The sequence below is a fragment of the Zalophus californianus genome, chromosome 10 (genome assembly GCF_009762305.2).
Source record: "Zalophus californianus isolate mZalCal1 chromosome 10, mZalCal1.pri.v2, whole genome shotgun sequence".
Taxonomy (NCBI): domain Eukaryota; kingdom Metazoa; phylum Chordata; class Mammalia; order Carnivora; family Otariidae; genus Zalophus; species Zalophus californianus.
Genome location: NC_045604.1, coordinates 99533661 through 99556956, shown reverse-complemented (window position 1 = coordinate 99556956; position 23296 = coordinate 99533661). Strand labels below are relative to the sequence as shown.

Here is a 23296-nt window from a genome sequence, read left to right as displayed (position 1 = left end):
GAGCAGATAGAAAATAAACCAGGACATTCAAGATTTTAATGTAACTATTAGTGAAAGGGGGCATATCGTTCTGTTTCCTACAAACTGTGAAGGTAGTTTATCCAATTACCAAATCGCATTTGCAGAAAGTGAACACATACTGAGACCCATTAGATGGGTGCAATAAATTGTATGAAGAAGAGATTACATAAGTGGCATTCTATGACTACACTGTAATAATAAAATGAGAAATTAATAACAAATGGTTAAACAAAGCAGTCAGTAATATTTTCTGAAGTTAACTATGGAGTGAAAAAACATATTAACTATACTGACCGATCATATAGTAAATGATAACACTACCCATCAAAATCTCAGCATGGTGATAAAGCTACACTAATAGGAAAGTCATAGCTAAATTCTTTCATTCATTAAAAACTAAATAAAATAATCCTTTAACACAGAAATTTATCAATAATAACATGAAAGAAAGCAGAAAGGAAATGAAGATAGGTAATAGGAAAAACTATTAAATAATATTTTCTCGGGGCGCCGGGGTGGCTCAGTCAGTTAGGCGTCTGCCTTTGGCTCGGGTCATGATCCCAGGGACCTGGGATCGAGCCCCACATCAGTCTCTGCAGAAGAGCCTGCTTCTCCCTCTCCCACTCCCCCCTGCTTGTGTTTCCCTCTCTTGCTGTGTCTCTCTCTGTCAAATAAATAAAATAAATAAAATCTTGGGCGCCTAGGTGGCTCAGTCGTTAAGCGTCTGCCTTTGGTTCAGGTCATGATCCCCGGGTCCTGGGATCGAGCCCCGCATCGGGCTCCCTGCTTAGCGGGAAGCCTGCTTCTCCCTCTCCCACTCCCCCTGCTTGTGTTCCTGCTCTCGCTCTCTCTCTCTCTCTGTCAAATAAATAAATAAAATCTTTAAAAAAATAATAATAAAATAAAGTCTTTAAAAATTTCTCAAAAAATCAATAAAATAAATAACTTTATGGCATATATTAAAAAATAAGAAGAACAAAAATTACTATTAAGAGAAACTGTAAGCCTGCACTTGGGGTGAGCACAGCATAACACAGAGCTGTGGACTACCTTGTACACCTGAAACTAATATAACATTGCATGTCAAATATACTCAGATGAAGTATTTTGTTTTAATTTTTAAAAATTTTTTTAAAAAGAGGTACAAATTTCCAGTTATGAGGTAAATAAGTACAGGGATATAAGGTACAGCCTAATAACTATAGTTAACTGCTGTATGGGTATTTGAAAGTTGTTGAGAGAGTAGATTCTGAGCATTCTCATCAGCGGGAAAAAATATTTTTCTTTTTTTGTATCTATATGAGATGACAGGTGTCAAACTAACTTTAGCAATCAATTCACAATGTATGTAAGCCAAATCATTGTGATGTATGCCTTAAATTGATACAGTCCTGTATGTCAATTATTTCCCAATAAAACTGGAAAATAAGAAAAATAAGAGAGAAGATGTAGTAATGGTAAAAAGATACTTGTAAAGAAATTTTTCAACAAGTCTGTGTACAATTACATGCTCATAAATTAAGTAACTTCGAGGAATTAGAAACTTCCTGAAGATAATATAAATTTTCAAAATAGACTAAAGAAGCGGCTCCTGGGTGGCTCATTCGTTAGGCATCTGCCTTCGGCTCAGGTCATGATCCCAGGATCCTGGGATCGAGGCCCGCATCCGGCTCCCTGCTCAGCAGGGAGCCTGCTTTTCCCTCTCCCTCTGCCTGCTGCTCCCCCTGCTTGTGTACTCTCTCTGTCAAATAAATTTTAAAAATCTTTTTAAAAAAATTTTTTAAAAATAGACTAAAGAACAATTAAAAGTTATCAAAGAAATGCCTCCAAAAAAGACCCCCAAAACCAAAACAAAAACTATACCACTAGATCCAGGCAGTTTTATGAACTAGCCCACTCAAATTTAAGGTCATAAATAAATCTACACAGTATAGAATTTACTGTAGATGACAAAAAATGATAGATACTTGACAAGTTAATTTTACCATGGCAGAATAATTATGTTTCAAAACCTAACAATGATACTTACAGTTCTGTATAATCCACAGGTTGCTTTTATTTATAAATATGGATGAAGAAATCAAAATTGCAAATTTTAAAATTGCATTGCAAATTCATATTACACTAAGAAAATGACCTACCATGACAACTAATGTTAATCTTAGGAATGTAAAAATTGTTTAATATTATGATATTATATCATATCAGTAAGTTAAACATGAATAATCATGTGATCTTATGAGCGATTCAAAGGGCATTTGCTAAAAGCTATTATATATTCATAGTAAACAAACTGTTGGGAAGTAAGAGGCTAATTTCCTAATATCAACACCAAATCTCACCCTTCTCATTTGTAACTAATAAGCAGGTTTCAGTCAATACACGTGGAACTCAAATATATAGTGTCAAAGGGGAGGAAACCAAGTCACAGCGATTTGTAGGCAAAGTTACACAGAACTGAAGAAAATCAACTGAAAGGCACGTGACCACTAAGGAGAGAATTCAGTAAGGAAGCCAGATAAAAGTCAAAATTCCCAAACCCCAATACTGGCAGAAAGTGGTCAGAAACATACAATGACAGAATTAAAATCTTATTCAGAGTGGTCAAAATAGAAGAATATACAACCCGAGTCTGGCAGAGAGAGGGTCAGGAGCTCGGTGAGAAGGGCCCACGCACCATTTGGGAGGCTGGCTCAGGTCCCTTCCTTCCACCTCCCCCGCTGAGTCTCTGAACCTCAGAAACTCTGTCTTGGGGCAACAAGATCACTGGAGCTGTGGCCAGAAGGTGTCCCTCGCACACACTTGCGCGACCTTGCTTACAAATCTGAGTCAAACTCACAGAAGCAGAGCAGAATGCGGTTCCCAAGGGCCCGGAGCAGGGGAAGTGGGTAGGTCATGGTCAAAGGGGACACAGTTTCAGCTGTGCGAGATCAAGGAGGTCTGGATATCGAACATACAGTATAGTGCCCGTAGCTAACAATATGGTATACTTAAAATTTGCTAAGAGGGTAGATCTTATGTTATATGTTCTTATCACACACACAGAATAGCAACAGCAACAACGAGTGGAGTGGAAATGTTGGAAGAGAATAGATTTGTTTATCTATCTTGATGGTGGTGACGGTTTCACGAAAGTATACTTACCTCCAAACTCTTGAGTTCTGTATATTAAATAAGCACAGCTTTACATGTACATGTAATACAATCATAATTTGATAAAGTGTTTTATTTTTTAAAAAACTGTTTCCAGGACACGGCAGCACAGGGACCCCCATCCCCTATGGAAGCCTGCCTTTGGGTGCTGCTTGTTGTGGGTTTTTGAGGATCTGTCTGCCTGGCCCCGGGAGGTCTCCATCAGCTTTCACGCCTGCCTTGCTCCTTTCTCTGCTTCCTGTGCACATCCATGCAAAAGTCTACCCTTGATAGAACCAGCCTGCCTACCATCTTTCCTTTTCTCCTGTCCTCCACATTTAGGTAAATGTGGATGAGAATTCTATGTTGTCCCGGGAGTCTATAGGGTTCAAATTACATATAGACCCTGTGGGTTAGCCCTCTGAGGGTAAGTAGATCAAATAAAAGAAAAGAACTTTGCCTGAATCATGGGAAGATTTGGGGCGCCTGGGTGGCTCAGTTGGTTAAGCATCTGCCTTGGGCTCAGGTCATGATCTCAGGGTCCTGGGGTCAAACCACGTGTCGGGCTCCCTGCCCAGCAGGGAGCCTGCTTCCCCCTCTCCCCTCTTGTGCTCTTTCTCACTCTCTCTCTCTCTTTAAAAAATAAATAAAATCTTTAAAAAAAAATAAAACTTGGGAAGATTCAGGGCACCTGGTTGGCTCAGTCAGTTGAGCATCTCACTCTTGATCTCAGCTCAGGTCTTGATCTCGGGGTCGTAAGTTCAAGCCCCAGGCTGGGTTCCAAATTACAATTAAGAGGAGCTCTAACACTATAGTTGTGGTGAGCACAGCATAACATACAGAGACGTGGACTCACCATGTTGTACACCTGTTAAACCTGCTTAACAGGTTTGTTTTAACACCTGTTAAAAACAAACAAAACTTGGGAAGGTTCTATTTGGATACAAGAATGAAGCTACTGGTGTCAGCACTTTCCTGAGAATGGGACCGTAACGTTCTCCTCTTCCTGGCTGAGGTCACTTGTTAGCCCACCCCAGCCACGGACTCAAGAACCAGTCATGAATTTATTTAGAAAGGGTTTTAAAAATTATTTTCAATTCTTTTTCCTGATTATAGATTTGATTTAGATATTCTCCTAAAGTGTGAGTTTTCAACATACTAATTGGATATAAGGTGACTGACGTGCCGGGGGGAGGGGGCGCCACAGCTAGCCTTGAGCTTCCAGTGCCTTCCACAGCAGAGGTCCACACGGGAGATATGGGTGGGCTGCCGCCATTCAGAGGCCTCCATGAATTTTTCCTTCTGGAGGTTGATGGCTATAATTTTGATCATATGCTTTTTATACTCTCATACCAACTTTGTGCTTTGTTTACCACGACAACGGGCCTGTGTCTTAGAAACTCCACGTTTTTGTTTCTACCACTGAAAACAGTTGTTTTATAATACAATTTTGTTAACTTGAGGTTTTGTTAATTTCATTGACTAATAACAGAATAGATCATACAGTCCAATGTAGAAGTTTCAGGAAATAGAAATGAGGATCAAGAAAAAAATGACATTTACCTTTATTCCAGCCCATAATAATTAACATTGTCAGAATTACTGCATTTTCTCCAGTGTTTGTCTATGAATATAAATGGATATATAACAGATGTAGAACAGCAATGTAATTAGACTGTGCATTCAATCTCTACCGACTGTAGAGTGAAAACATTATTTTAAATAATTGTACCGTATTCCATCTTTGTAAGTGCCTTTTCTACATCTCTAATTTCATATGACAGAGTCTTAGAATTATCTTTAATTATAGGGTTTAACATTTGAAAAGTTGAAGCCAAGTATCACCAGAGGGTTTTTAGGAGAGTTGTACAATTTACATTTCTACCAGTAGCGGATGAGTTGATCCATTTTATTCTACTCTTGGCAGCACTTAGTATTACCCTGGTTTTATTCTTTTCCCATCTGATACGTGAAAACCGTTATCCAATTACTATTTTAATTTACATTTCTTAGATTTCTAGTGAGGTTGAATTGTTTTGATATGTTTATTGAAAGTATTGACCAATGGACTGTTTTTCCTTATTTCACGGTCTATTGTCATGTTAAGAGGTCTTCATACTGCTTTAGCAAAGCTCTTCACATATGCTTTATTCCGTTAATTGCCATATTTTTCCTGTTCATTTTTGAAATATTCTTTCAATTTAATAGCTTAATACTAGTTTTTTTAAGATTTTACTTGTTTATTTTAGAGAGCGAGAGAGTGTATGTGTGAGAGCGGGGCAAGGGGCAGAGGGAAAGAGAATCTCAAGCAAACTCTGCGCTGGCCCCGATCTCACGCACGACCCTGTGATCATGACATGAGCTGAAATCAAGAGTTGGACAGTTAACCAACAGAGCCACCCAGGCGCCCCAGTTTAATACTTTTATGTATGATTCTTCCATTGCTTTAATGCTTAGAAAGGCATTTCCTACTTCGAAAACTAGTTACCTATTGACATGTGATTTTTCCCACCTTTTAAAAACAGTTAAAACTTGGGCGCCTGGGTGGCTCAGTTGGTTAAGCGACTGCCTTTGGCTCAGGTCATGATCCTGGAGTCCCGGGATCGAGTCCCACATCGGGCTCCCTGCCCAGCAGGGAGTCTGCTTCTCCCCCTGACCCTCTTCCCTCTCATGCTCTCTATCTCTCATTCTCTCTCTCTCAAATAAATAAATAAAATCTTAAAAAAAAAGTTAAAACTTACAGGCTAACAACCAATTACACCTATGAATATGGATAAATAAAAGAAAACCCCCACCCACCAAGGTCTGGCTCTGACGAGTAAGCGGGACCAGATGTCCTGCCAGCCTCCCGGAAATCTCAGTGGCTCATGGACTTTCAACCTGGAAGGAGCCTCCGAGTCACCTGAAGGGCTCACTGCAACCCAGGCTGCTGGCCCCACCCCCCGGGTTTCTGAGTCAGTGTTTCTGGGGTGGGGCACAGATATTTGCATTTCTAACAAGTTCCAGGTGATGCTGGTGCTGCCCTTTAAAGAACCACACTTCAAGACCCACAGCTTTGCTAATGTTTTCCAGACTCCATATTTCACAAGTAAAATCGCTTTGGGGATTCAAGCACTTGCTGTCAATCTAACAGCCCTTGTGATGGGCACCGCTTCTGAAAGCTATTTAGGTTCTGTTCGATGATGATCTGGGGAGCAGCAGTTTGGGATCCAAAACTCTGACAGAGTGGCACGTTGACAAAATATTGGGGGGGAGAATGACCCTGTTGGTGCCAGATTTGATGTGAGGAGAGACAGCCTCCTGGAATGCAATTTATTCTTAACATTCAAACAGTAAAGATCTTGGTGTTTTCTAGGTCTTGGCCCCATGCGACAAATGCCTCACAGGATTGACTATGATTCCTGTTGTTTTTTCGTTTGCTTGTCCTGCAAGCTTTACCAACAGTCAACCTCATGGGCCAGGCAATCTTCAGTTTTACAGATGAAAAACTTGTAGATATTTAATAGATTCTTGACTAGCTAGGAGCTGCATTTCCTTTCCTTTAATTTTCTTTTTCTGATGATAGAATTAATGCATGCCCACTGTTGAGATTTCAGAAAATACAGAAAGATGGGATCACTTATCACCCTACCACATATAACATATCACTGTTAATGTTTTGCTACATTTCTTTCCCCTACTTTTATGCATAACAGATCTGGATCATAATGTAGTTTTGCGTAGTGCTCTTCTCATATGTTGTGAGTATGGAACATCAAGGGCTCTCAATTGTCCATGAGTCAAGAATTTTAAGCACAGCTCCCTGCTCGTCTCAGCCATGGCCCTGGGGCCAGCACATAAATGTCCCAAGCAAAAGCCTGGGACCTGGGCTGGGAAGGACTAGTCTTTGGATCAAAGCACAGGTCAGCGATCAGGAGTCTGGGACCATAACAGAAATGGAAAGCCAGGGAAGGCATGAGACCAGAGCAAGGATCTGGGATGGAGGGACAGAGGCCAAGCCTGGAGAGATTCCTGGGGAACAGCTGCAGGTACTTTACTACATCTGCTGTGTATTCTCCCACCAGATGGGGAGGAGTGCACAGCTGGAAGGGAAGCCGAGCAGGCCTGGGGTTGGAGGAGTCAGTGTGGCAGCCCTTCATCTGGACCACATCGGGGGATGGGTGTCCCACGCACGTTTACGTGAGGATAACTTACAGTGTCCTGGACATTGCACACAGCTGCGAGACAAGCAAGCTATGACAATGGCATATGGCATATGCACAGGCAAGCGAGGCTCAGGACATTCAGGCAATACTCTGGAGCCTGCTCAGAACCCAGGGAGCCCCTATGAGTTTCCCGTTTCTTGACCTCCAGCCTTGGATGGATGCGTTCCCATACACCCAGCGGCATCCAGTGAACAGATCCCTTTGCTTAAATATTTATGTGTTTTACTTCTCAAGACAGAAAGTCTAAACTAGTGAAGTCTTGATGCATCAGGTTTGGTTGTGATACATAAAAAACCGATAGTGAAGGCTATCCTTCACTATCACACTGGGATGAGTACCAACTGATAAGAAGCTGTTATTGCAGGGGCGCCTGGGTGGCTCAGCCGTTAAGCGTCTGCCTTCAGCTCAGGTAGTGATCCTAGGGTCCTGGGATCGAGCCCCGCGTCGGGCTCCCTGCTCTGCGGGAAGCCTGCTTCTCCCTCTCCTCCCCACCCCCCCGCTTGTGTTCCCTCTCTCACTGTGTCTCTCTCTGTCAAATAAATAAATAAAATCTTAAAAAAAAAAAAAGAAGAAGAAGCTGTTGTTGCAGAATCCTAGTTGATTTTATTTTCCTCTTGGCACTGTGGGCTAGAACGCCAGTGAGGAGGGAGCACGAGAAAATGGACTTAATTAGCAAGATGAGCCTAGTGCCTTCTAGGATCACTTCTCAGAACACAGAGAACAGCCGTGGTCACAGTTTTCCTCTGAGGTAGGAAGAAACCAAAGGCTGGGAAAAACCAAAGTCTGTGGTGGCAATGTCAGACCAGAAGCTGAAGCCAATTATAGAGTCTTTACCCTTTGCGGTAGCCAGTCTCCAAGATGGCCCCTGATGACCGCTGCCTCCGGGTATTCTCCAGGAGGTGTTCCTCTCCCTCACTGAAAAGGTATGGGCTGTGTACCCAAGAGGATATTCCAGAAATGACGGAGTGTGACTTCCAAGAGGAGGCCATAAACAACACCACAGCTTCTGCCTTGTGCTCTCTTGCATCGTTTGTTTTGAGGGAAGCCAGCTGCCATATCATGAAGATACTCAGGCAGCACCAGGGAGGGGTCCGTGTGGCAAGGACCGGAGGCCTCCTGCCAACAGCCCACGTCACTCTGCCAGCCACATGGGGGAGCCACCTTGAAGCACTTCCTCCAGCCCTAGTCGAGCCTTCAAATGATCACAGCCCCAGCCAGCATCTTGACTGGCACCTCATGACGCTGAGCCAGAACCACTTGTGGCTAGCTGCTTTCAGATTCCTGACCCAGAGAAACCATGATATTGTACATATTTATTGTTGTTTTATATCACAACCTATGGTGTAATATATTTTGCAGCAAACAGATCGCTCATGCGCCCTGCCAAGTATACCATCCTATCTGTCTCTACAAGAAAGTGACTTTATCCCTAGTGGGAAGCCTTGCCAGAGTGCCCTACGTAAACAATCTTCTCTTTGCTAGAGTATCCGTACCTCCTGATATCCATATCCCCTGCCTGGATATTCAGAGGCAGAAAGCCACCCTTCTGCTACTCTTCTTCTATATCATCTTCAAGCACTGTAGCAAAGTAAACACACACACGTACACATGCATATACGAACATTCACACACACACAGAGCTTTCTCTTAAACCTGAAAGATCACTCAAGCACTGGGAAGATGGACTTTTTTTTCCAGGAAGGACCGGATGCTCTGGATGTTTTAAGTACCATTTATGCACGCTGTCTCTGAATAGACAGATGGCGGGGGGCAGTGTGGGAGGGTACAGCTGACTACTGAGAATTGATAGATGTCTCTGTTCTCCTTTGCTAGTCATACAATTCTGAGCTGTGTGAGGACCAGCAGGAGAAGAAAGCCACTGCCACAGCGTCCAAGCATTCCTGCATTCATTTAAATATTTCAGAATGGGATTTTCCCCCTTTATTCACTTTTCCCCCTCCTGTTTGTCTCCCAGGGTGAGGAAGAGGGTCTTTAATAAAGCAAAAACAGAGAATTTGTGAGCATCATAGCATGTCTAAATTATGCTAGAGGCAGTCAAGACAGAGAGAGAAATATTTCCTTGTGTAGGTGTTCAACTCTGAAGAACGTGGAAGGTATCAGGTGTAGATTAAATACCTGGAGCTCCTTGCCCTCCAGGGTGGGGGTCAGGAAGAATGCTCTGAGCCTAGAAGGCATGTAGCATTCTTCCAGGCTACAGAGGGCCATGAAGGCAGAGGCAAAGGGCAGAGAGAGCACTCAGAGTGGGGAATAAAACACAGCAGAGAAGAAAGAAATCAGGCAGGGAAGGAATTCTGGAATGTTCATCCAGAGTGGATCTGTATGGGCTGAAACATGCTTGGTGAGAAACAGTGTCTCCCCATCTTCTTAACTATGTGTTCATTGTTTTTATTTCTGCCAAGGGCCTCTACCTGTCTGTCCTTCCAAGTGTTGAGTCACACCTGAAGGGTTACATAAGCAGTGAAATATTCTTGTCTCACGACAAGTAGAACCACGGAGGTCCTTCTCTGGGGAGAGTCAGGGCTGATCATAACCACAGTTTGGGGAGGCAGCGTGGGGACACATTCTTGTGTCTCACTCTCACCTGCCCCTGGATGCCCTCCAGAACCAGGTCCTGCTTCTCTGCTCATCTTCATTTATGCAACTTCTCTTGATGAGCTTATCCTCACCCATGATTTCACCCACCAGCTCTGATGGATAATAAATCTGGATTTCCAGCCCTGGCCTCTCATCCCTGATCTGCTCCTGCGTGCAGCTGGGCAAGGACTTGCCTCCCTCTCTTAGTTGTCTGATCTTCACCTTACAGTCAACGTGCCCAACTTAGAATTCAACTCCACACAAAGACTTCTTTTCTCCATGACCTTATCCCTGTCACTCAGGGACCTTGGGATCATCTCGGTCTTCTCTTTGCTCAGATCCTAAAACCATTCTGCCAGCGAGGCTTGAGGTCTTTCCCTTCAAACTATACCTTCATCATGGTCAATGACTACCCTGTGCTCACTGCTTCCACCCTATGCAAACCCATCATGACAAACCTGGAACACCCTTTTTATTCCTTTGTCACTTCCTGCCATATTTCAAAGTTTGAAGCAAGTACCCCATTTCCCCAAGCCTTACCTGACCCCTCAAGATCACATTTGTCTCCTTTCTGGAACTGCTCTTCATTCTATTCAAAAAATAGCTATTAAGGATCTACAGTGTACAACGTGTGAGGTGCTGAGGCCGTTAACAAATGATTAGTCTAGGAACCATCACACCAAGAATCCCTTCTGTGTTTTTTCTCTCTTAAGAGTGTTTCTCCAACCAATTTCTTAAATAGCCAGGACTATGTCTTCAATGTCTTTTGTGAAACCCACAGTGACAGACTATAGGGCACGTAATATGTTCTTAACGACTGCTTGTTGGTTATATGCAAGATGGGTAGCAGAATAAGACTAGAGATACATGTCAACTGCAATGTTTACCTAGATTGGAGAATTATCTTTGGTTAAGAAAAAAAAAAACACATCAAGAAATTAAAGAAACCTCACTATATTGGAGTGATGTTTTACATGTATAACCATCAATTCAATTTAACTTGGCAAATGATTTCATTCAGATTTTAAAAACAGTGGTTGATAACCCATTTCCCAAATTCCATAATCATGAACTGATAGGCACATATTAAGACTAAAGAACTAATATAAAAATGATTCATAGCACCTTAATAATTTGAACATAGATATTTGAAATGTCCTAAGAGATTTTACGAGACAGAAATAGGAGCAAATTGAGAAGCACTGAACGCAAATTCTTAGATAAAACCATTCTGTCCTATTAAGGACAAGGATATCAATAGGATCTAAACACATGAGGCAACCTGGCCATCCTCTCAGCAAAAGAATGTCTTGGAACCAGGGACAGAACAGGGCTCAGGCAATACCAATGGTGTACTTTCTAATTGTTCCCAAGAAAGAAACTTTTGTGAATCAGAAGTGGAGGAATACCATTTCTCCCAAATGTAAAACTGTTTCTGGTACAAGGAAAAAATAGGGAGATAGTTCGCTCATCCAAACCTCAAATGGTATAGTTTTGATACTTCGTTCAGAGGATCTAGTATGGACCTCTACTTAGACATCCAGTTCAAGGAACGTATGTCACTCTAGCGCAGAAGAGATCTTCACATGCTGCACAGAAGCTCAAGAATTCAGAGTCAGAAGTTAGTCCCAGGCACACATCTACTGTCAAATTAATCTTTTAAAAAAATCGTACTCACCTGCCAGAATATGCTATCTATTGTGTTCCCAAGAAAACCATCGCGACCTTCTGAAGACACCAGTTTGGGGCCAAGAATTGTCATGAATTCATCAAAGTCCACCTGGCCGTCCCCTGGAAGGAGAAAATATAAGTGTGAGTTGAAATGTTGTTGATTAAAAAAAAGGGGGTGCCGCCTGGGTGGCTCAGTCAGTTAAGTGTCTGCCTTTGGCTCAGGTCATGATCCCAGGGTCCTGGGATCGAGCCCCGCATCGGGCTCCCTGCTCTGCGGGAAGCCTGCTTCTCCCTCTCCCACTCCCCTTGCTTATGTTCCCTCTCTCGCTGTGTCTCTCTCTGTCAAATAAATAAATAAAATCTTAAAAAATAATGTTGTTGAAATTGACCTACTGCACCCGATGAAATAAACATCACCACGCTTTTCTTCTTGCCATGACCTCAATCAATGAAGAGCCGGTAGCATCACTGAAAACTGTCCAACATCCTTAAAATATCAAGGGAAACACAAGAAACTGGCAATATTAATCCATCCAATACCATATATTCTTAATTGTTTGCCAGTATTTCCATATCTAAATGCCCAACCAGCACCCCTCACTCAAATGGCCACCCTCACAACTGCTGTACCTTCTGGACCTCAAATTGCCTAGCTGTACACATGAGGGAAATTGCAGCTTCATCCCCGTCTCTTCCTTCATCCTGTCACCCACACATAAATTGAGACATCAAGTCTTTTACCCCTCCCATGCCTGTGCTGCTCTATCTTCCTTGTCAATTCAATCACCAGTCCCTTTCTGAAGACTGTGGTCTGCAAGAATTAATGTACCTAGTTATAATTACAACATTACTAGCGGAGTAGCTCTCTGCTCTCACACTCGCACCTCCACACTGTCTCCCATACAGTAGTTCACCCCCCCCAAAGCATAACTGATGATGCTTTATAAACGTAAGTGGCATCTTTGACCAAAAATAAGGAAACCACTCCAGGATGGCATTCAAGTCCCACCATCCCTCTCGCTGTCTTTTGCTCCCCACCTCTGCACAAAATGCCATGCTTTTTCTGAGCTTCATGCCTCTGTACATGCTGTTCCCTCCATCCAGGATGCCTTCCCTGACTTGTCTGCCTGACGAACATCACCTTGTTCTCTGACGGAACTTAAATATCATGTTCCCTTTTTGTTTTTCTTTCTGACTCTCATCTCACTAGACAGAATTGTTTCCCCATCTACCTTCATGTGCATCTGTCATACAACTTATCAAGCCTGTATCTCAGTCACTGATCTGCATGCCCATTTCCTGCCTACATTGTGAGCTCTGCAAGGTCAGGGACCCAGTCTGAAACTTCTTTGTATATTCTACACAATGGCAGGCACTCAGTATGTACTTACAGAATGAATGAATGATATCTCTTGCTTGTTTTTCCTTTGCTCAGCTCCACATCTTTCATGCCAGATCTGACCCTCACCAAAAGGTGAACTTGAGCCAACTCAAATAAAAACAGACCTTCCAGGTACTGTCCAAGCCTCAGTGACTCATCAGCGTGGCATTCTGCACCCTTAGACTGCTCAAGAGGGCGTCTCCACCAAGAGCTCACCACATGTTAGCCCAGCTGGTGCAGACAGCCCAGGTGTCTACACACAAGGTTGCCAAAGTCACACACATCAATCCACTCCCAGAGTGCAACTGCCTTCAAAGAGCCCTCATTCAAAACCTATTTCAAAAAGCTGAGCAGATGTCATCATCAAGATGCCGATAATTCAGAAAAAGAAGTCCAGAAACACACGGCAGTGTAGATTTAAAAAAAAAACCCAAGCGGGGAGGGAGGAGTGACAAGTCAGTGAGAAAGAAAAGATTTAGAACCAAGTGGGTGGGGCAATCACTGGGCTACTGGAGATCACTGGTTTACCCCTTAGCATTCAACAGGATAGAGGATCTAAAATTTCACCCTCAAAATCAATCAATTAATGAATTAAATTCTACCTTCAGAACATTAATTAATTAATTAAATTCCATCCTCACTGGTCATCATGAGAAGGTTAATCAAGCAACAGTGAGGTATCATCTTGCCTCTCAAATTAGCAAATACTTCTAGAAAGAATACTGCTCAATGTTGGTAGAGATACAGAGAAGGGCTAGGCTCTCTTATGCCTCCCTGGTACACTCATCCCGGATACTGGGCTGATAGTATTTAAGATGCTGTAAGTGCTGATCCCTTTTGCCCTGATAACTTCACTTTTTTAAGAAAAATACAAGGCAAGGAAACTATCTTAAATGCAGACTAATACATTTGCCCCAAAATAGTCATCCAGTATTTGTGAAAGTGGGAAATTGGAAGCTGTAGGAAAAGGAGAAAGGCCCAGTCTTCCTGGCTAGTTCCCTGTGGCTCCTAGTCTCCTACGGATGCGCGCTTGTTAAACACCTGCACTGACCCTCGGCTCACCCCAAATCACTCCCGCTCATCTGGTGCTAGATGGCCAAAACATCTCAGACTAGAATATGCATTCTCTATAGAAACAGTAACACCCTCAATGAGGTGAAAATGGATTCCTGGGAGACAAACAATCTTAGATATTACAATCGTTTGTGGCTCTCCTCGGGCCACAGAACATAAACAGATGTACAGTGTATCTGTGCTATTAAAATCTCATAGGGTAAGGCGACTAGGGAAACCAATGTCTTAAAAAGCTCCTGGTGGTGGGGTGGCTCTGAAAAAGGAGGAGAAGGAATTGGAGTTGGAGGAGGAAGAGGAAGAGGAAGAGGGGGAGGAGGGAGGTCCAGAAACAGTGGACAAGAAGATGCCCTAAGTACCATGGCTCCCTTTCTCCAGCCCTCCCTCTGGAATGTTGTTCTATAAGCAGTGGGCATCATCCCAAATGTCTGTCACCCATGGCAACATCTAACAGTTCACAAAGGCTAGGAAGCTCAAGGGCACGGATCACTTTCTATGAAGCCCTAATGAGACCTTAACTAAAATCTATCCACCAAGCTGGGTCACTCAAGCTCCTGGCCACAGTGTAGTGAGTACTGCTTTCTCTCACTTGGGAGTCTAAGAGGGGGTGGTCCATAGGATGTAGCAGAACCCCTGATTCTCAGAGCCAGGAGAACAAGGCTGTCTTTGAAGAGTCTACCTTCCAGGTAGGAGGAAAGAGACCACCCACCTCTCTGAAACCACCCCCACCCCCCGCCCCAGGGAGCTGGGAGCGAAGCGGTGTAGAACTGATGTATTTCAAGGGTCCAAACTGAGCTGCTGTCAAAGTCATCAGGGAGTGTTCACAGATGGTGCCCTTGGCTGAGAACACCAAACCCAAAGATGACAAGCAGAAATGATGGCCCCTGTGAGGGGAACAGCCCGTTTGCTACTCAAATCCTTGGCCAGAGAGAAAGTTCTGGGGAGGAGGTGCTCAGGGCCCTATGGGCAATGCCAACTGCAGTCAGTGCAAGGGTACAGGTGTCTCGGCACAGACTTGGAGGAGAGGTCCAGTTCGTGCGAGAATTCGCTTCTTACTATTTCACAGAGGACACTTGGAACCTCAGATTTTTTATGATCAAATATGATCCCCCTGACTTTTTTTTTTTTTTTTTTTTTTACTGTTATGGAGCAGAGGGACATAGATTCCTGCAGGCCCACAAGTGGTAGAAATAGTCCGGGTGGGGCCCCCACACCTCTCTTGGGATTTTCTCAGCTTTGGCTCCTGAATATATGTGTGTACGTAGAACATTTTCTGCAGGCCTCCTGTAAATGAAGACTCATCCTAATTCACAGCTCAATCTCAGTCCAACCAGTAGTAAAAGGTTCTATTCAGATTTAGACTAGAAAACAGATCTGTTCAGGAGATCCTCATTTGACAGAAAAACAGAACTGGGAACACCCCATAGGCTATCTATGCTGCTCCCAGAAATGTGGCCCCCAAGTCCCCCCCCCCCCCACTCCATCCATCCCAGGAGAAATGAGACGAATAGAATCTCAGAGGGAGGTTTTTCATTAAGTCCCTCATATGAAAACCATGCCCAGGCAGAAGCAAGGTCTGAAAAGTCTGATGATGATCAAAATACCTACCTCTGAACACTCACAATGTGGAGTGCATTGCTTACGGAAACATCCGTACATTAGTTCACTGAAGGTTTCCAGCAGCCCATTGTACAGATGGGGAAACTGAGGCACAGAGAGGTTCTGTGGCTTGCAGAAACTCACACAGGGAGTGGAGCTGGGATTCCACCCTGGGAGTGGATTGCTGTGTGTGCACTTGGACAAACTGTGGGCAGACACCCGGGCCTTCTCTGTGGAAACAGGGTCATAGCTGGACTCTGTCTGGAACGCTCTTTCCCCTGACCCCAGCATTGCCTGGCCTGGAGTGCTATGGCTGCCCGGGATATAGTGGCAAAGTGAAATCTAAATTGCTCCCTCTGGTCTGGCTGCTGGGTCTCAGGTCAACCATTAGAGGTCATAAGTACTCAGAAGGATTATATTTAACACGCGCTGTATACCAGACTCTGAGCTCAGGGCTTTGCATTTATCATCTTGTCTGATTCTATCCCAGCACTATGAACAGATGCTCCTCTTCCACACTTTACCTGTGAGAAAACATAGGCAGGAAGGGGTTAAAAGTAACTAGATCGTGGCCACACAGCTAATATGTGCCAGCCAAGAGACTCAGCTTGGGACTTCTGATACTGGCCTCCATGTTGTCCCAGCAGCCCTGTGCGTAAGAGATTCCGGCGTAAATCCCAGCATAGGCTCGTATCTGTCTACAAACTTTGAGAGTTCAGTATGTCTTCCTATCCGGCCACCTAGGAAGGAATTTAGCAGGAAACTGGGTGAGATGGCCGTCAGGGGCTTTAATACAAACGACCATTGCCTAAAAGCCATTTCTTCCCCAAATTGCCATTCTGCCTGCTGTCGGGTCTCGGTGATCCTCCTTGGATGGTCAGTTCCCAGAGGACCCAGGCCTCTCACATACAGCCCTCCAGGCTTCCGAAACCCCTTCCACTAAAAAGAATTGCTCTAATAAACCAGGCCGGTCCAGGCCTGCACGGTGACATCAGACTGCCCTTCTGGATTCTCATGCCCTCAGGGACAGCGGTGGGCAGCTTCCCAGACCCGCTGTGTTGCACAGAATGTAGCAGACTCTGAATGCAAAACTCCATTTGGGTACGTTGTTTTACGAATCTCGAGCAAGCAAGGCGGCGCAGCGTGGGAGGATGGCACTCACCCCCACCCGGCCTCATCCTCCCTCCTCAAGCTTCCAAATATCATGATCCACCTAGCAAGAAGTGCAGGAAGCTAACCTGCTAAGGACCGTGTCTTGTTGCTTCCCATGGAAGTCAAACGAATGCACCTGATGCACCTAAGCTAGGGTAGAAAGCGGTGGAAGGGCCAGGACTACACCACATGCATCAGGACCAACCAGCTGAAACATACACAATGAGGTGAAATAATAATAAAAAATAATAAATAAAGACCCCTGGCTTTCTGGTGGTCTCTCTCTCCCCTGGGATGCTATCAGACCTCACTGGTCCTCAAGGCAACCCCAAACTGACGGCTCCTTAGCCCCTGTGTTAGGCATCCTTGCCAGTGCAGCCCAGCTATCTCTGCTTGGCTACCCAAATCAGGCAGCAGCTCCAGCTCCAGCCCAGGCCTGTAGGTGTTTCGTATGTGGCCCAAACACCAGCCCCTATATTCTTTAAACTCAAGCAAACACAGGTCAATCTCTATAAGTGGCTCTCTGGAAACATCTTTTGCTCAAACTGAATGAGAAACACCTCCGTCCCACTCCAGGAAGGTTAGTGAAAGCTCAGAGCCCACCATCAACTCTCTCCAGTGAAATTCTTTTGCCTAATACTTCAAACTCAACCTCTTATAAAGTGTTAGGGACTGAACTGTACCCCCTCCAAAACTCGTATGTTGTAGCCCTAACCCCCAATAGGACTGTATTTGGAGACAGGGCCTTTAAGGAGGTAACTAAGGTTAAATGAGGTCATAAAGGTGGGCCCTGACCCAGTGGGACTGGTATCCTTACAAGAAGAGGAAGAGGTACCAGAACAGACGGCCCAGGGGAAAGGCCATGTGCAGACACAGCAGGAAGGCAGCCAGCTATCTACAAGACAAGGACAGGATTCCCACCAGAAACCCATTCTGCCAAGCACCTTGATCTCAATCACCCTAGAACTAAGAGAAACAAGCTTCTGTTCTCTAAGCCCCCTGGTCCGTGGTATTTTGCCCCAGCAGCCTGAGCTAACACATAAAGAGGAGTGGGCTCTTGGGAAACTCAGCACTTACAGTATCGTTCCTGTGTTTGGGGGGCTTAAAATGGAAACATAAGAGCACCTTTTTGATGTCTTACACTCTACATAAGAGGGAAGAGGTGAAGGGACCTGGAAAGGAAATGTCTGAGAGCAGAACCAAGAGGGAGGGGGACCTGGAAATCAAGGGAGACATTCAATAAGGGGCAGGTAGTTAGTCTCCAGTGACGTGAAATGCCACAGAGGGCCAGGTAGGGTGACTGCTGAGAAAGGGACATTGTATGGCTCATTACTGGACCTGGGGTGGTGGTGGTAAAACCTGACAACAGCATTTGAATTTTTACATAGAAGGGGCTCAGAAGCAGCAACCTGCTTTGGAAGGGGGGATATATACTGGAGATCTCAAGACCCACCCCCAAGTTCAATGGCTTGCTAAGAGAACTCCCAGGACAGCATATAGTTCTACTCTTGACTATGATTTATTACTGCAAAAGAATATAAAGCACAATCATCAGGAAGGAAAGATGCATGGGGTGAGGTCTGGAGGAAAGCAGGAACAAGCTTCCAGAATCCTCTCCCAGTGAAGTCAACAGGACATGCTTATTAACTCCCCTAGCATTTAGTAGTGGCAACATGTATGAAATCCTATCTACTGGGAAAGTTCCTTGGAGTCCCAGTGTTCAAGGATTTTTCCGGGGCGCTGGTCACGTAGGCACTCTGTGCCTGCATGGTACTAACATTCAAGACTCCCAGAAGAAAAGCAAGTGTTCAGCATAAACTATATTGTATACATAAACAGTTTGGGCACAGTGAGCCACGCTTGATCTATTCTAGGTATGATGGAATCCCTCCCCAGATCCAATTTCCTGGATACTACCCAAGGGTTAACCTGGCAAGCAGGCCTTTCTAAGGATAGCCTGCTATGTTAGTCCTTTTCTGCACTCATAAGTTCTTGAGTCATTGAGCCAAAGCCACAGAAATTTATCGAAATCAACTTTTCCACCTTGAGTAGGAAAAGATGCTGGCTTCTCATGATTCAGAGGTCCTAACACAGATATTGCATCTGCTGGTGACACAGGTAGGGCCTTCCTAGATTTGAGATGCTTAACTGTGCTGCACCATGGCTTGGCCATTATTTTGACAGGACTAGCACTGTCTCTTCATTCACTGCTTCTATTCATGGAATGTTATATCTATCAAGTTCTCCTAGTTCCTTTTTTTTAAAAAAGATAGATCGGTAGATAGATAGATAGATAGATAGATAGATAGATAGATAGATAGATGATAGATAGATAGATTTATTTGTCTGTTTATTTATTTATTTATGAGAGACAGAGAGACAGAGAAAGAGAGAGCCTGAGCAGGGGGAAGGAGCAGAGGGAGAGAAGCAGGCTCCCCACTGAGCAGGGAGCCCAATGTGGGGCTGAATCCCAGGACCCCAAGATCATGACCTGAGCCAAAGGCAGATGCTTAACTGACTGAGCCACCCAAGCACCCCTTCTAGTTCCTGAACCATCCCATCCTCACCCCGTTGGTAAAAGCAGAACTGAGGCCCAGACAACCCAGAGCAGTGTGCCTGCCTCTAGCAACCCAGCATCTGGAAAGCCAGTTTCCCATAGGAGCTGAACCCCAAGCACAGAGTTTTTACATATATTAGATAATGTAGGGAAATGAAAATAGAAAAAGATGCTTTCATTTACACTTTACATTAGCATTGGAAATATCAGTTGACCATAGCAGAATAAGAAAGTCAAGGGTGTGAACTTAGAGGACATCACCACTGTCCTCCTGAAAATCTGTGTTCTGGTGGGAAGAGAGACAAGGAATCACAAGTGTGTGTCTGCTATGGAAAAGGAAGTTCTGCAGAAGTAAAAAGAAGAGAAATTTGATATGATCTAGGACAGTGGTCTCCATGGTGAGAGCAAAGCAAAGGATGTTCAAGAACATTTGTGGGGCCGGAAAAAATATCACATGCTCCATCCATATCTATTTGTATTCTTTCTTTTTAACTTCTGGTTTTTTTTGGGGGGGTGTGTTATAACGTCTAAAATATATTAGTGGAGTAGTGCCTCCATACAGTATGATAAACAAACAAGAAAGGGCGGGTGCACACATTGGAAAGGGCAGAAAAGAGAGGTCATTGTGTACTGGGAAAACCAAAACCTGCACATTATAAACTTTCTACTTAATGCACTTCTACTTAGTACACTCCTCTGTGTGTTACTTAAAAGTAGCATATTAGTGTATTCATTTTATGTAGACAAACAGAAATGCTATTTGGAAAATATATTATGTGTGTGGGAGGAAGCAACTGCAGAGACAACTGCATGAATAATCTCTAGCCCTAACTTACTCTAAATAAAGACAGAGGGAAATAAGACAGAAATGAAATGATGAAAGAGAAAATGACAGAGATGAAAAAGAGAAATTGGAGACTTGAATTTCACAAGAAAGAAAATCAGGAGACTACTCAAAAGAATCATAACAAGACATTTTCCTGAGCTGAGAGAGATAAAAGTATCTGATATTCCATCAGTTAAGAGTAGATCAAGTGTTGAAACTTAATAATAGTTGCCATTAATTGTGACCAACTACAGGCCAGGTACATTGCTAAGGGATTTGACTTAAGGGGCCTCATTTATTTCTCTCAACAACACTGAAAGGTAGAAATAGGTGTCCCCATTCACGAAGGCATGAAGGAGGTCCAGATAATGCCACCCATACAAGATTGTTCCACTAACTATAACAAAACCCAGGCTTGAACCCCGGTGGATTTGACTCCACACATTTGCTCTTTGCATTAGGCCATGTTGGCTTCCAAAATGATAATTTAATCAATACAACTGCAATAACGAAGTCATCAGCTGTATACGGAATGCTGCAGCAAACAAACACTACACCTCTCAAAATATTCGTGGAACATTTATAAATATAGGATTATATGAAAGATTACAGAGAGAACATCAACTACTTCTCTACAGCTGATATTAGGAGGCCACATTTTCCTACTCAAACTCAAAGAAACAAGGACTTAATCATATTTAATATTTAAACAGAAATCCCTAAACCTCTCTGCGTTGAAAAATACTCTCCTGATCAATAAAGAATACAAATTCCAAGAGAAAAGAATACAACTTCAAGATAAATTTTAAAGAAAATGACAAGAACATCACATATCTCAAATACGTAGGTATTAATCGAAGCTTTCCTCAGAGGTAAATTCAAAGCATTAAAAATAATTTCATTATTTTAAAAGATTGCAGAAAAATAGGAAAGAAAACATTCAAAGAAAAATTTAGAAAAGAAGTTAGACATAAAGATAATGGGCTAAGGTATAGTAAAATCAGAGTGAGGGCAGAATTAATTAATTGGAAAATACACATATACATACATATGGTAACCAGCGTACAAAAAAGAAAGGAGCAAATTCCTTGGGAAAAACTATAAAACACATAAATTACTGGCATATCAAATCTAGAAAAATTCAAATAAAATTACAACTGAGAAAAGATATGTAGCAACAAATACAGAAGAAATAAAAATTATGAAATACTTTGTATAAAGCTAATACGTTTTTAAAAGAAACTATTTGTGAAACTAGTGCTTTTGTTGTTTTTATTTGAATTCCAGTTAATTAACATACAGTGTAATATTAGCTTCAGATGTACAATGTAGTGATTCAACATCTCCATACAACACTCGGCGCTTATCACGGCAAGTGCACTCCTTAAGCCCCATCATCTATTTCACCCATCCCTCCACCCACCTCCCCCCTGGTAACCATCACTTTGTGCTCTATACTTAAGAGTCTGTTTCCTGGTTTCTCTCTCTCTCTTTTCCCCTTTGCTCATTTGTTTTGTTTCTTAAATTCCATATGAGTGAAACCATATGGTATTTGTCTTTCTCTGACTGACTTCTTTTGCTTAGCATAATAATCTCTAGCTCCATCCATGTCATTGCAAATGGCAAGATTTCGTTCTTTTTTTATGGCTGAGTAATATTCCACTGTGTGTGTGTGTGTGTGTGTGTGTGTGTGTGTGTGTATTTATGTGTATGTGTAAATATATAGCTCCCACATCTTCCTTATCTATTCATTAGTTGATGGACACTTGGGCTGTTTCCATAGTTTGGCTATTGTAGATAATGCTGCTATGAACATTGGGGAGCATGTACCCCCCCTTTGATTTAGTATTTGTGTTCTTTGGGTAAGTATCTAGCACCACAATTGCTGGATCACAGGGAAGTTCTATTTTTTAAATTTTTGAGGAACCTCTAAACTGTTTTCCAGGGTGGCTGCACCAGTTTGCATTCCCACTAACAGTGCAAGAGGGTTCCCCTTCCTCTGCATCCTTGCCAACACCTGTTGTTCCCTGTGTTGTTGACTTTAGCCATTCTGACAGGTGTGACGTGATATCTCACTGTAGTTTTGATTTGCATTTCCCTGAGCATCAATGATGTTGAGCATCTTTTCATGTGTCTGTTGGCCATCTGTATGCCTTCTTTAGAAAAATGTCTATTCGTGTTTTCTGCCCATTTTTTAATTGGATTATTCATTTTTGGGGAGTGTTGAGTTGTATAAGTTCTTTGTATATTTTGTATACCAACCCCTTATCAGATACGTCATTTGCAGATATCTTCTCCCATTCTGTAGGTTGCCTTTTATTTTTGTTGACTGTTTCCTTCACTGTGCGGAAGCTTTTTATTTTGATGTAGTCCCAATAGTTTATTTTTACTTCTGTTTCCCTTCCCTCAGGAGGTTATCTAGAAAGAAGTTTCTAAGGCTGATGTCAAAGAAGTTACTACCTGTGTTCTCTTCTAGGATTTTGATGGTTTCCTATCTCACATTTAGGTCTTTATCCATTTTGAATTTATTTTTATGTATGGCTTAAGAAAGTGGTCCAGTTTCATACTTCTGCACGTTGCTGTCCAGTTTTCCCAACAGCAGTTTTTAAAAGATTCTATTTATTTGAGAGAGAGAAGCAGCGGGGAGGGAGAGGGAAAGAATCTCCAACAGACTCTGAGCTGAGCACAGAGACTGATGAGGGGCTCGATCTCACAACCCTGAGATCATGACCTGACCCAAAACCAAGAGTTGGAGGCTTAAGCAACTGAGCCATCCAGGTGCGCCCCCCCCCCCCCCGCAACACCATTTCTTGAAGAGACTCTTTTTCCCATTGGATATTCTTTTCTGCTTTGTGGAAGATTAATTGCCCATATAGTTGTGGGTTTATTTCTGGGTTTTCTATTCTGTTCTATTGATCTATGTGTCTATTTTTGAGCCAGTACCATCCTGATTTTACTGTTTTGATCACTACAGTTTCATAATATAACTTGGGAGTCTTGAATTGTGAGGCCTCCAGCTTTGCTTTTCTTTTTCAAGGTTGCTTTGGCTATTCGGGATCTTTTGTGGTTCCGTGCAAATTTTAGGA

The 23296-nt window shown here is 43.1% G+C and overlaps 1 protein-coding gene across 7 annotated transcripts in view; it reads right to left on the bottom strand.

The window, feature by feature from the left end:
* CALN1 (calneuron 1) overlaps positions 1-23296 on the bottom strand; it is a 539785-nt gene that overhangs the window by 178931 nt on the left and 337558 nt on the right. For all 7 annotated transcript variants that reach the window (XM_027612444.2, XM_035722374.1, XM_027612443.2 and 4 more), the window contains one exon: positions 11632-11744. In XM_027612444.2, the coding sequence (XP_027468245.1) occupies positions 11632-11744 (113 nt within the window). The remainder of the gene's footprint in view (positions 1-11631; positions 11745-23296) is intronic.